This window comes from Xiphias gladius, chromosome 11 (genome assembly GCF_016859285.1).
Source record: "Xiphias gladius isolate SHS-SW01 ecotype Sanya breed wild chromosome 11, ASM1685928v1, whole genome shotgun sequence".
In the NCBI taxonomy this organism is placed as follows: Eukaryota; Metazoa; Chordata; class Actinopteri; order Istiophoriformes; family Xiphiidae; genus Xiphias; species Xiphias gladius.
The window spans coordinates 23,299,174-23,312,452 of record NC_053410.1 but is presented as its reverse complement, the minus strand read 5'-3'; the positions used below and the strand labels follow the sequence as shown (position 1 = coordinate 23,312,452).

The window sequence follows — 13,279 nt, the reverse complement described above, 5'->3', positions numbered from 1 at the left end:
CAGGTAATTAGGAGTTCAAGGTTTCTACCTGTTACATCAGGTGGGAATGTTGGGTCTCTGTGAATCTAACCATAAAAAGTACGCTCTAGACCTGCTTTATATGAAAAGTGCCCTGAGATAACCCCTGTTATTATTTGGTGCTATATAAATAAAATTGAATTGAATTGAATTGTCTGTTTGTTGTAACTGATACTGACATCTCAACTGACAGATACTCTTTTTAACTGTGAAAATCGAGGAGGACAATAAAGGCTAACGTTTTAACCACTTTATTTTCCCACTGTCACTAAAATCTTTGCAAACAAATTGTAGTCAACACAAATTGCTATTTTCAATGACATGTATCTTGATTTTATTCTTTGTTAAACAGGCAGCAATGCAATTAAAATAAATGCTTGTGACAATATCATACATGCAGTGTTCACTCACAGTCAAAAAGGATTTGCAACTTGTAAAAAAAAGGCTTCACATTTTGGGACATTTAATTATCTGACATTTTATTATCAAAACAATGAGTTAATTTTGCCATTTATTGGAGGAGAAGACATCAACCACTAATAATTTGTGCATCCTCAGAATAAAATCAAATGACTATATCTAAAAAATGAAGTGAGCTACTATGAGAGCATTCAATTTCAGTTTGGTACGGTGATAAGTGGCCTTTATGTGTCCTCTAAAGATACAGTGTGATGAGGTGGTAGATAAAGTAGGTCCATAGATGGCAGTTTCGGCATAGAGAAAAATGGAAGGGGTTACCGTGATAGAACCAATTTTGGCATCTTCCCTCTTTTCCCTCCACCAGCTCCTTAATGTGTGTCTGTGTTGACCTGGAGGTCATTCTTGTCACGGCATCCAACAAAACTTTCCTCACTGAACACCCCAAAAGAGCTTACCTTCTGAGACAGACAACCGGTCACTTAATAAATTCATTCATGAAATTTGTGTCTGTATGGTTTTAAACTCCTTGTCTCATTTGAAGGCCAAGCTTGGCCTTTAGGCTCGTTGATGAACTCGCCAGATGAGCAGCTGCAGAATCCATTTGCGGATTCAGGATTCTCAACTGGGGACACAGCTTTGATCTGATCTCACCATGTTAAACAGCTCTATCTGGTGGACAGTATAAATCATTACATTTAGTGTAAACTCATAAATAAATAGTTTTGGTCATCAACCTTGACAGGCCTAAGTGTGAACAGTGAATGATCACCAATTGGGGCAAAGTTTTTAACAAATGAAACTTGATTTAAACCTCCGATACATACCTATTCTCAGCTATTGTAAGCCTTTTTCTGTGTTTATGTTACTGGCCAGTGTTGAAGCTTTAGTGTTAGTGTGTTGCCTCACAGGGGTCTTCGAGTCAAATTATGCATTGGCTTTCCAGGAAAGACCCAAGTCATATGCACAGTGTCTGCATTATGCCAGTTTGACTTCAGAGTTGCAACGGATTCCAATATATATGTATAGAGACAACAGGACAACACAATGTTAGTTGTTAAGACAGTGCAAGCAACCTTTCACCTATCTGGTGAAACAGAGCTCCTCCCCACTTGGCCTATACCCACTTCTGCATTTTGGACTTTCGTTGTCAAACACATTGTTTAAACCGGCCAGACTAGCAGACTGGTCAGACAGTTGACACAAGAGCACAAAGCCCAATCAGTTTAAAAAATGAGCAGCAGTCCTCTATTGGTGAATGTGGAAAACTGGATTGCAGAGAACCAGAAGGCTTTTCTGCCACCAGTATGCAACAAGCTCATGTGAGTAATACTTTTTACATTTTCATGTTAGCCACATTGTTACATATGTGTGTTACTGGGAGTTCCTCTTTGCAATGACCTGATGGATAACATGATGTGATGAGCAATCTGTAATTTGGCAATTTTACAACAACGCAGATTGAAAATCTCTTCAAATCACAATAAATGTATAGTTTTGGTGCACTGACAAATGAACAACTAACTTCACTGACTGTTAGGACATATGGTGAGCACATGATTGTCTTTAATTCTTCAGGCACTTTATGCAGTTGAATATCATGTTTGTTGGAGGTCCAAATACCAGGAAGGATTATCACATTGAAGAGGGGGAGGAGGTAAGAGAATAGTGCTGATTGACTCTCTATAAACTCTTAACTCCAACACAGATATGCTCTCAATTAAACCAGGAGAGATTACACTGACTATTTAATGCAAACGTTTTTTACGTGAAACAACAAAAATACAAATCACTTGAGCATAACTCTTCCCGTTGAATTCCATTCCATTCAGCACATCACTGGGAATCTACAGGACACTAAATTCCTGCTGTTTTCTTGCCTTCATTTCTTGATTGAACCGTTCTACGATCACAGTTAACTCCCTACATTCAGTTCCCCACATGATGACTGCCTCCTAAGACTATACTATTCCCCCACTAACCATGGCTTACTCCGCCACAATGTTGCAATGCTTGGTCCACTAATTATGGCTTGCTGCCGCTGGGTTTTTTTTTTTGTGACCTGTTGTTGTTGGTGTCCTTTGCTGTCAGGGTTTTTGAAGTTTACAGTGTCAAAGTATTGAGGCTGATCAGGTGACAGCGCATGGAATATGTTACATGCAATAAGCTGTTACTCACTAGTAATGCTTGAGTAACATTTTTAGAGTTGTGATAATTTTCTGCACTATCTTAAATATTTCTTTAATCAACATGATGAAACTCAATTACTTAAAAAGAGTACTCCACCAATTTTATTCCACACACTCTTCTTTGTTGTCAAAACCTGGTGCCTGCCTTACCCACAGTGCAACTCAACCGCCGACAGTTCGGTCTGATATGTGAGTGTGTTATGATAGTAGCAACTATTGTAGCCCTGAGCCACTAGCCTCGAGCGGTGTTGAGGAGCGGAGGTCTGGTAAGCTCACTTCTTTCTACCTCCACACCCCCAGACCTCTCTCATTTCCAGATTCGTCTTCGTAGTCTTCTCCAACACTTGTAAACACACATTGTTTTGTAAAATCTGCATTCTCCTTTAACCCATGGGTATTTTGCTTCTGTCTCCCACTCCCTATTTTAAATAGTTGTTCTACCAGCTGAAGGGAGACATGTGTCTGAAAGTGATTGAAAATGGCAAACACAAGGATGTCCACATCAGAGAGGGAGAGGTGAGCTCTAGCAGGTTTTTATATACAATTCTTTCTTCTTTGCCATAGTTATATATCCTGCATAATAATTCAGTCATAATATATTATCACTTTATATGGAGTCCAACTTTAAAGCAGTATAAATCACTGCTGTCACTGCTCCTTTCAAGGGTTTAGGATTTTCTTCTAATCCAAATAAACTGGTCAAAATATACAATGCTCCAGTGCCACACTCACCTTTTCTCTGTATGTACATTCTGTATTCCATTCATTTTCCCCCCCTTTTGTAGATGTTCCTGCTGCCAGCTCGAATTCCCCACTCCCCACAGAGACAGGCCAACACTGTGGGACTGGTGGTGGAGAGGAGACGGCTGTTGACTGAGACTGACTGCCTGAGGTTAACTACTGTCTCTCCTCTCCTCTCCTCTCCTCTCTTCTTGCAGGTTTTTCTGGTTCAAAGCAATTTCAAGATTAGTGTGTGTTGGTGCTTACAGGTACTATGTGGACCACACCACTGATATCCTGTTTGAGAAATGGTTCTACTGTCAGAACCTCGGAACCCAACTGGTGCCAATAATCAAAGAGTAAAACATCCTTCCTCCTTCACTGTTATCTATACACTTACAAACAGTATCCTTCAGATCAGGTTATTTGTTTGACTAGAGTAGTTGTTCGTTGACTTTTTACTTTGTTTACTTTGTGAAGCACTTTGTGACTTTGCTTTGTGACAAGTGCTACTCTAAATAAACTTTACTTACTTAAGTGCAGGTTCATGGCATCGAAGCAGTGCGAAACAGGAAAACCTGATCCAAGTGAGTTGTCCTGAAATTTTCTGTAACTCGGCTGAGATGTCAAGATATCAAATCTAATTCCTGTACATTTTCCACTGTTGTCATTGTTGTCTTTTGATGACCAGATGAAGTCTTCAGAGAGCCTCCGTTCCAGATGAACACCATGAACGTGATGTCACCCTTCTCCTTCAGAGACTGGCTGGACAAACAGAGGCCGTCGCTGGCCAATGGCAGGCCCGTCGACCTGTTCGGAGCTCAGTTCGAGACAGAGGTAATAGCGCTTTCAAAAAAAGTCATCAGTTTCAACTTCACTACATTTTTGGTACCCACCAAAATGTGTATGTAGCACAGGGTATTAAATACTCTCAAGTACTGAGCTGGCATCAAATGCTTTCTTTGAGTTTTAAACATGTCTACTTGTTATTTGATCAGATAGTTACTGATTTAAATCATAATTTCGTCTACTTTAGACCATTTCATTCAGGCAAAGCTCTTATATGGTTACCTTTGTTTTGGCAATGTTTAACATTTAAGAGCAATGAAAATGAAAAAGGGGTTTTGTAGAGGAACATGTTCAAAATTCTTTAAGTAAGGTATAGAAACATATTCAGGAGCAAAACTCGGGTATTATATTGCCAGTAGTAGCAAAACATTTCAAACAATACTGGGAAACAAAACTGAAGTTTGGGGGGAAAAAAAGAGTAAAAAGGCAGTTAACACCTTATATTGCTGCCCACATAGACAATTCTTTCTGTGTAAATGAAAGTATTAAAATAACAAGTACAAGGTTCCTCATTAAACATTAAAAATATTCTATGGTTGATGCATCCACAACTATATGTTATATTATTACTTTACTTTGCTATGTTATAGTTTGGATGATAATAGATGCCTTCCAAGGCTGTGCTAGATGAACATGCAAATTTTCAGTGGTTTAGGACTTATTTCTTGACTTATCCTGATTCCAAAACATACAATGAAGTAGGAGAAATGATAAAAATCCCTAGATTGTGGAGCTTGCCTGTCAAGGGCACACCTGTAAAACCTCTTTTATGTCAATATAAAAGAGGGCTGCTCAATTTTTTTTTATTTTTTTTAAATTTATTGTAGCTATACTGTGATCAAACATAGAAGCTGGCCCGGGTTCTCCTCTATAACAGCTAGTATATCTCTATTGCAGTGTTGTCAGATGGACGCCAGATTTTCTGTCGGGGCAACCTTACCTAATTACAGCCATGAGCAAAGGGCAAAAGTATTCGTTTTTAATGTACTTCATCCATTACTTCAAGGAACAGCGCTTACACTGTAGTCAGTCCGAAGAGCATAAACTGTGAGGCTAAATCACCTACGCAGTGGGCTATTGTTTAACCTGTTAAGTCACCCTTAAGTATGTTGCTATACTCCATAAACGATTTACAAGCCCCTCATTATCCTAAGATTTGTGCCACAAGCATAATGTAATCCATATATTTTATATTTTATATATATATATATATATATATAAAATCGTCCTTCAATAATGCCTCCATCTGTGTTTCAAGAGATTTTCCTTAAACCCCTTTCTTAATACTCTATAGCTTACAGATCGTCATTGCCGTTAACACCATTTTCCCAGCCTTTCCTTTTGTTTCCTCGTATTGTACCCCATAAGTAAGTGCCCTGTATTTACAAAAATAAAATGTGTTGCTCCTGTCCTTTAAAAATGGCCACTTGTTACTCCTTTGTTCCTCGTAGTCTTGTTTTCTTCCATTGTGCCTACATTTAAGTACCAGTAAGGCCTGGTAAGTATTTTATTGGTACTTGTTTCATACATTTAAATTACACTGTAATTCGTGAGTGTCATCAATTCATGTGTTCTAGTGTCAAATTCCAAACCATGACCTTAAGTTTGCCTGGAAGCATGGAAATGTTTCAAAAAGTGATAGAGGCTCCTAATGAGATGTATAGAGTCTATATGGTGCTTATTCACTTAACATTTATACGCACAGTTGGTTGCTATGGTTTTACTGGAAGTCCTCTTACTGACCTTCTGCTGACAGTTTGCACCAATTTACTGGAATCCTTAAACCAAAGGGTTTGGTAAAGTCAAACTGAAACTTAAGTAGAACACAGGCAATTTTGGGCATTTTCCTGCCGGTGGAATTTCCCTACGACTGTATTGCATTAGAGGTGAAAATATGCCGCTGAGTATTTCACTGTAAATTTATAAGAACAAGGCAGAATTGTCAGTGGGATGACTGGAGTAGATGCGATGTGCTGTAGATGATGGTAGTGAAAATTCTACAGTACTCTTTCTCATGACCCCGACAGGCAATGGTGTTTGGACCTGGGCTGACAGAGACAACGGTACAACAAAGTGACGTGTGGATTTGGCAGATGGTATGCTCTCTAAAAATGCCGACCACTGTGTCGCTTCATATCTCCCAGCAGTCTGTCAGTTCTGCTTAGATGCTGCTGTCTATTAGTGCCATGGATCTGTGTCTGACTCCTCTGTACAGTATAATACCCAAACTCTCATTTTGTCCATCTTTTTCTGTTCATTTTCTTTTCTCATCGCCTTCTCACTCCGTCTCTCAGGAGGGATCCTCAAGAGTAACTGTGAATGAGCAGGAGTTCACTCTTTCTGCAGGAGACAGTTTACTTATTCCTGAACAGAGCCAGTGAGTTAATATTAACAATTATTGAAAAATCTTTCCAGTCAGGGTACAAAGTATTAGCTAATAAGTGTTGCAATTTCCACTTCTGAGTATTCAGAAGTAGTTTGAAAAGAGGGGATTTGGCAGTAATGACTTGAAAAACTGCTTTCAAGATTTTAAAAGATTTTTTGCCAATAAAAAAATCTTAAACGGCTTCTTCCTCTGTAGGTACCAGTGGCAGAGAGATGAAAGGACTGTTGCCCTGTTTGTGGTTCAAAACCCTGAGCGGAAGAGACCCTGATAATGACCTGCCCATTGACACATTGAATATACATTATACTGTATATCTGGGGAGGAGAACGCACTTCACAAATACAAGTATATGACATGACAGGTACTACTGTATCTGTCAATGTAAGTGCAGTAATGAGAAGTATACTGTGTATCATCACATGCAATCATTTAAATCATGCCCTCAAATATGTTATAAGCTTCTGTTATGTGTTAATGAAAGTGAACTCTGACCCATTTGAGTGTTAATGGGCACAGGAGGTTGTTGAAACTGAAACTGTAAATTGCACTTTGTTGTAGTTACATACATTAAATTAATTTTATCGTTGCAAATAATTTTATGGTAACAAAGACATAAATGTCTATAGAAATAAAACAGTGTGATGAGAATTTCTTCTTTTCTCTTCTACTGCAGTGGTTATGCATTTCATTTATTTTCCCACAACTGGATTAAAATGCCTCCCACTCCAACTTGCCTTGTAAACTGCGACAAGGTGTGTAGATTTCCACAGGGTTGGGCCTTTCCCAGAGAATCCCAGTACTGACTGGGCATGATTTCGCAGCAGCTGTGGCTGTGAGAAACGCTTAGACTTATTTTTCCACTGATAAAACTGTCTTTCAGTCATGGGTGCAGCCACTCACCAGCTTCCCACCTTTCACATCACTGGGAAGCCTCTTTAAGGTGAAACAGTAAAACTCTGTCTTTTCAGTATTAAATACTCACCCACTGTAACATTTATAGCTGCAGTGTCCCCCTTTCTGGAAGCCAGTATGAATGAATGGATTGCAATGAACATAAAAAGCGTACTGATGGACAGCATAAAAGTGGATTTTGATGCAGAGAGGAATTTCTATGGGCATTTCAATACTTTTTTGTTCATTTTATTTTGGGGCTTTGTTGCATTTAACACAAACATTTTTGAAAGAATTGATAGAAAGAATATGAGCAGAAGGGAATCAGAAATTTGCTAATGGATATTTTAAAATGTTGGCCATGTAGTCTGGGCAAATTACAACTACTTACATTGTCAGGCTACTTACAGGACTAACCACAGAGCAAACAGCAGATTCCCATTAGCATCCGTGGAGAGGTTTTTCTGTCACTGTTATCTGACTTTGATAAGTGTTGGATGGAGAGTTGCTTTTTCACTCAAATCTGACATTAACCTGTGTTTGGCTGTCTTTACACTTTCACTTTACACTTTCTGATAAATATATCAATTCGTGACTAGACCGTCCAAATCTGAGCTGACTCAAAAAATCTCATTTTTAGAGCAATAGTCTGACATTTTTGGAAATATACTCATTCACGTCCTTGCTGAGATTTAGATTAGAAGGTCAATACCACCCTCAAGTCTGTGCGTTAAGTACAGAGTTGGACGCAGGAGGCGATTAGCTTAGTTTAGCATAAGGTATGGAAGCAGGTTAAAAAAGTTTAAAAATATGCCTGAATAGTATGTATGTCATTTGTTTAATTCATACGCAAACAGAAATGATATCATGAGAATGTGTGGTTTCACAGGGAGTTACGTACTGGAACTATTTCTTGGCCACTTCCTGGAATCTCGTCATCACCGTGACTTGGCCAAGCAACCGGCAGACACTAACCAGCTAAAAAAAGTCAAAGACAAACCCCCATTAAACCACAACATGGTGTTTTTACACCATGTTTTTCTTCCAAGCTAGCTCTTTCCTCCTTTTTCTAGTCCTTGTGGTGAATGACGCTAACTGTCTCCTGGCTGTAGCTTCATACTGATCAGACAGATATGAGAGTGGTGTCGATCTTCATATCTAACTCTTGGCAAGAAAGCAAATGAGCTTATTTCCCAAGGTGCCAAACTATTCCTTTGACGCTGTCATACAGTTAGTTAGCCATTAGCCTACCAAACCAGCTTTCCTAACATAGTAGTTTTGTCTTACTTCACTTTAGGCTGTGTGAAAAAAAAAAAACACTCACAGACTGGACTGAAAAAATGACAGGGAGATGCAGTAAATGAACCGTTTCAAAATGTCAAAAACTCACAGTAGTGTGGTATCCTACAACATTGTCCGTAAAGGTTTTGTGGCTGTTTTTGGAAAAACACTTTATTCCAGACTGATATCAGTTCAGTCGTGCAGTCTTATCCTCAGAGTGTTCCTGATCACATGCTGCTCTGCTATAAATGCTGCTACAGCCCAGGGCAGCGCATACTCCAGGGTCACCAGTCCTCCCAGGTTGTACGTATAACCCGAGTAGTCCCAGGGGCAGGCCCTCAGCAGCCTCAGACCTGCTCCCCAGCTGAACTCCCATAAGTAGATGAACAGGGTGTAGGCCGTCAGACGCACAGGCAGAGGCTGATGTTGAGCCAGGAGCCACGCTCTCAGGCGCTCCATGAGGTAGATTGCGGTGGCGTACATGGGCAGCGCCCACAGGCTGCTGTGACCGGCCAGCCTCCTGTCTTGGGTGCTGCACCAGTCCCACACAGCGGTGAAGGCCACCTCACATAGGCAGCCGTGCAGTGCATACACATAGAGGCGAACAAGAGCAGGGAGAGGACGGCTGGAGCTGCTGCCATGTGGTTCTGCTGGGCCTTCACTTTCAACACCGGTCCCTGTCACAAAGAAACTGAAATTAATGTGCATTTTTGTCCCATTCACAGACTTTCATAAGCCATCCCAAACATAGCAAAAGTGACATGTTCACAAAAACAAACATCATGGTAGAGCAACTGGCTTTTAATTCATTTTTGCAAAGATTCTTTATATATTAGAGTGACAAGTTGCACATACAACACATAAACCCAATCTATAGGGAAAAAAGAAAAATAGCCAAACAGTGAACTCCTGTCCCCATTCTCTAATATCATAATAAACGACATGTTGTGGTTTTATAGGTTACATTCCAGACCTTTAGAAGAGCTGGTTGTGGATTTTTTTTTACATGTGGACAGAGCTGTTTCCCCCTGTTTCCAGTCTTTATGCTAAGCTAAGCTAACCAGCTGCTGGCTCCAGCTACACATTTAGTCTACAGACATGAGAGAGCTTCTCTTCTAACTCTCAACCAGAAAGTAAATAAGTGTGTTTCATAAAATGCTGAACTATTCCTATAAGTTAAAACACACGTAAACTTCTGAAGTTTAAACACCCTTAAGTCAAAGTAAAATTACTGACTACTACAAGAAATTCAGAACTGTTTCAGTGACAACAGCAGCTGCGCAATCAGTAAGTCCATATAAATTTGAGATACATTTACAATCATATAACTGAAAAGTTATTCATAAAAAATAGAAGGTGTGTGTTTCTCTGACCATAATTCATACTACAGGGCTATAGTTTACATGGCTGATGTACATTTTTTACAGCTTCAGAAAACAGTAATGACATAGATATAAATTAGTTTTGGCCCATTGTTAGTCACTGTTTTCAAAAATGTGTCAGTGATTTTGGGAGCGGTAGCAGCTTGCACTCCAGTGCCTCAAATTTTGTGTGTGTTTACACTAGGATTATGGGCTGTTCCTTCCACTTTTCTTTTCTCCCATAACTGTGAAGCATACTGATCAAAACTGGTTTCATTAGAAACCCAGGAATTAAAACAAGGATAATTGCAACAGTTTCAAAAGTGATTCAAAAGTGATTCCTTAGAGAAAGGTACCACCTTTATTCAATAGACCTTCACCTTAATCGTTTCCTAACATATTTCTTCTTTAGAATTATTATTATTTAGAAATATCATTTCTCACTGTCAGTCATGAAATTCTCCCGTCTAATGAATCTTCAGTGTTTCTTTAGGCTGCTTTTACATCTCTTAAACCAATCTCTTTTTTCAGAGCAAAAACAGTTTCCCCTGTGAATCTTACGTCTGTTTAAGCATTTCTTTTTACCATGATGTTCAAATTAAAAAAAGATCGTATATGTTAACATTTTATTAATTTTTGACAGGTAATATTATATCTTTTTGGAAGAGCCCATCTTTTTTTTTATATATATCCTTCCCTGTATTGTCTATCCAGTGTGTATAGAGTCCCGTTTTGTCCCTTCTCCACAGGACACACAGCATAGTGTACATGCTTTAATGTGGATTAACAGGCTAATAGCCCAGCTTAGCAAATTAATGGCTCAGAAAATCTTCAACAGGTTTTCATTCTGCACTAGAAAATAGTGCATTTTATCAAAGTCTATCAACTAGGTGACTGTCATTGTCATTCATTTCTCCTCAAAGTACAATACAATCAACAAAAGTTTCACAATAGCTTTGAATCCGACTCCATCATTTCACTCATTACAAATGAGATAAGGATGCAGGGACAAAACTCATAAGGCCTCAAATTGTGTCCTTCTGCAGTCATTAAAAATCATTTTAAAATGCAAAAAAAAGTAATAATTCTCGCCTTGATAATAAGTACCTTGCGTTCTCCTTGCATTTAGTTTTCTCGTTTCCATCCCTGGGCAGCATATGGGTCTCTGCGCCTTTGTAATCCCTTCGCTTCCCTATGTGTGTGGGTGTGTGTGTGTGTGCGTGTGTGTGTGTGTGTAGCTCTTGGGCTAAACATTAAGCTGCTTCATGTTATCAGACTGAGACAGTCATGTCTCTGTCACAGGCTAAGGTGGTGAACTCAGGGAGAGACCCAGAAAGCGAAGCTGGATGACCTAAGGAAAAAATGTGTGCGTGCATCTATGTGCACTACCAGTACCCGTATTGATCCCACAGTGGCTGCCTGAATGTTATCCTTTAAGCATACAATAAGTGTGCAAATAAGTGTACTGATGTGCGCAGACATGGCAGTTTCTGTATCACACAGAAGCTCCCTATAATGCTGTATTTCATGTTGTGGGCCAGCCTGGGCTTATCAGAGAACCAAGGTAGCTGGCTGTGTCAGAGATCCTGCTCAGAAATATACACACATTGATAGATTGAAGGATGGACTCATACATTCCAACAGGACCTGTTTAAAAATTGACATGATATCCAGGTCGCTTGTAGCCACGCTAGCAGTACAGCTCTAAGGATAGCAATGGTGGCCTGTTGGTCAGTCAGACCAAACTAGGCTACTTAATGGACTGACATGAAATTTTGTAAAAAAAATCATGAAAATGGGCGTGGTACAGACATCGGTCTCTTCAGAATAAATTCTACTGACCTAGATGAGCCCCTGACTTTTCATCTAGCGCCCAATGAGGTTGACATTTGTGGTTTTGAGTCTCTTGACTACTGCTGGACAGCTTGCCATGAAATTTCGTGTACTCGTTCATTTCCCTCTCAGGATGAACTCTGAAAATCTCTATGCTTTTTCTCAAGCACCTTCAAAAAATATTTCTACTACTCAAATGTATTATAAAATAATATTTGGGATTTTCCTTTAACTGTCTCATTGGTTTTTCCCAGAAAGACAATTCCCAGCAAAACTTTCAATAAGAAACAGCTGATTCAAATCATATTGCTGATTCATATGTTCAAGTAGCAAAGTAATTGTAAGTTTTCTTGATAAAATATGTGACTTTGTCCAGGTACAGGCTACATTCATACTTTTTTCCAAATAATTTGCACATTTATTTTATATTTAATTATGTGTTATTAATTGGTAGAAATAAAGAGAAGTCTATTTTCCATCTTCTTCTTTGTAAGCATGGTCTGTTCATTTAGTGTATTGCAGCAGATGAATGTCATAGCTACAGTAAAGACAATTATACTATGTAAAGATGATCGTTATCAGTCATTCATATCTAATTACAGAAATAATAAGTATACTCACTAAACACTGACAACAAGACTTAGAGAGACATGTTCAGAAAGCTCTGCAAGTACAATTTAAAACATGTACAGCATACAGTGTAACCATAAAGTGTCTTTGAGAGCAGATGTCAGACCTGGCTTCTGTGTGTTTGTTTTGTGTGTACTCTAATAAAACAGTTAGATGAATGGTGCGTCTCTAGATCAGAGTCCAGCGGTTCTAGCAAACACACCTTTAGGGGTGTGAAGGGGGACTATGCTGCTGTATGGGAGTCAGTGACCATAAAGTTATTGAGCTGAAAAAGGTGGAGAACTGGGCTGACTCCGTGCATGTGTCTATTGTATTGTGTCATGAGTTGTTACCAAAGAAAGTTTGGTTAGGGAAATTAGCATTTTCTCTCTGAGAAAACAAAGAACGTCTTCATCTGTTGCTCTCTGCAAGTCAGTGACTTTCAATCTTGAGTTGGTCTGGTATGCTGTATTGAATGCACAAATTTAATTTAAATGAATTGAGAGAGAAGATGAGTCGATGATTTTAAATGAAATTGGAATGAGTTTGTGAACGGGACATAGTTAAAGGTGAGATGTAATGAGGCGAGATGAGATTCGAGGCAATGAGGTGAGATGAGATAAAATGAGGCAGGGTGAGATGCAATATGATAAGATGCAATGAGATGAGATGTAGATAAGACGTGATGCAATAAGAGGAAATAAAATGGAATAAGCATAATATAA

At 39.0% G+C, this 13,279-nt stretch overlaps 2 protein-coding genes across 2 annotated transcripts; one reads left to right on the top strand and one right to left on the bottom strand.

The window, feature by feature from the left end:
* The first annotated feature begins 1,610 nt into the window (after positions 1-1,610).
* On the top strand, positions 1,611-7,547 carry haao (3-hydroxyanthranilate 3,4-dioxygenase). Its single transcript, XM_040138355.1, has 10 exons — positions 1,611-1,757; positions 2,014-2,092; positions 3,057-3,140; positions 3,410-3,516; positions 3,614-3,703; positions 3,888-3,931; positions 4,036-4,181; positions 6,221-6,289; positions 6,488-6,570; positions 6,775-7,547. Exons 1-10 carry the CDS (start codon positions 1,669-1,671, stop codon positions 6,845-6,847), a joined length of 864 nt encoding a protein of 287 aa, XP_039994289.1. The 5' UTR covers positions 1,611-1,668; the 3' UTR covers positions 6,848-7,547.
* A 1,396-nt stretch (positions 7,548-8,943) lies between these two features.
* LOC120796910 (transmembrane protein 229B-like) lies at positions 8,944-11,256 on the bottom strand. Its single transcript, XM_040140086.1, has 2 exons — positions 11,205-11,256; positions 8,944-9,428 (listed from the first exon to the last, which is right to left on the bottom strand). The coding sequence occupies exons 1-2, from the start codon at positions 11,254-11,256 to the stop codon at positions 8,944-8,946; spliced, it is 537 nt and encodes a 178-aa protein (XP_039996020.1).
* Positions 11,257-13,279: the final 2,023 nt, after the last annotated feature.

Excerpts from the sequence above, each read along its gene's own strand:
- haao (XM_040138355.1), top strand. The coding sequence starts at position 1,669 with ATGAGCAGCAGTCCTCTATTGGTGAATGTGGAAAACTGGATTGCAGAG. Across the intron at positions 3,932-4,035 it reads AACAGGAAAACCTGATCCAA|ATGAAGTCTTCAGAGAGCCT; the intron begins GTGAGTTGTCCT and ends TTTGATGACCAG. Across the intron at positions 6,290-6,487 it reads ACGTGTGGATTTGGCAGATG|GAGGGATCCTCAAGAGTAAC; the intron begins GTATGCTCTCTA and ends TCCGTCTCTCAG.
- LOC120796910 (XM_040140086.1), bottom strand. The coding sequence starts at position 11,256 with ATGGAAACGAGAAAACTAAATGCAAGGAGAACGCAAGGTACTTATTAT. Across the intron at positions 9,429-11,204 it reads GCAAGGTACTTATTATCAAG|GGACCGGTGTTGAAAGTGAA; the intron begins GCGAGAATTATT and ends TCTTTGTGACAG.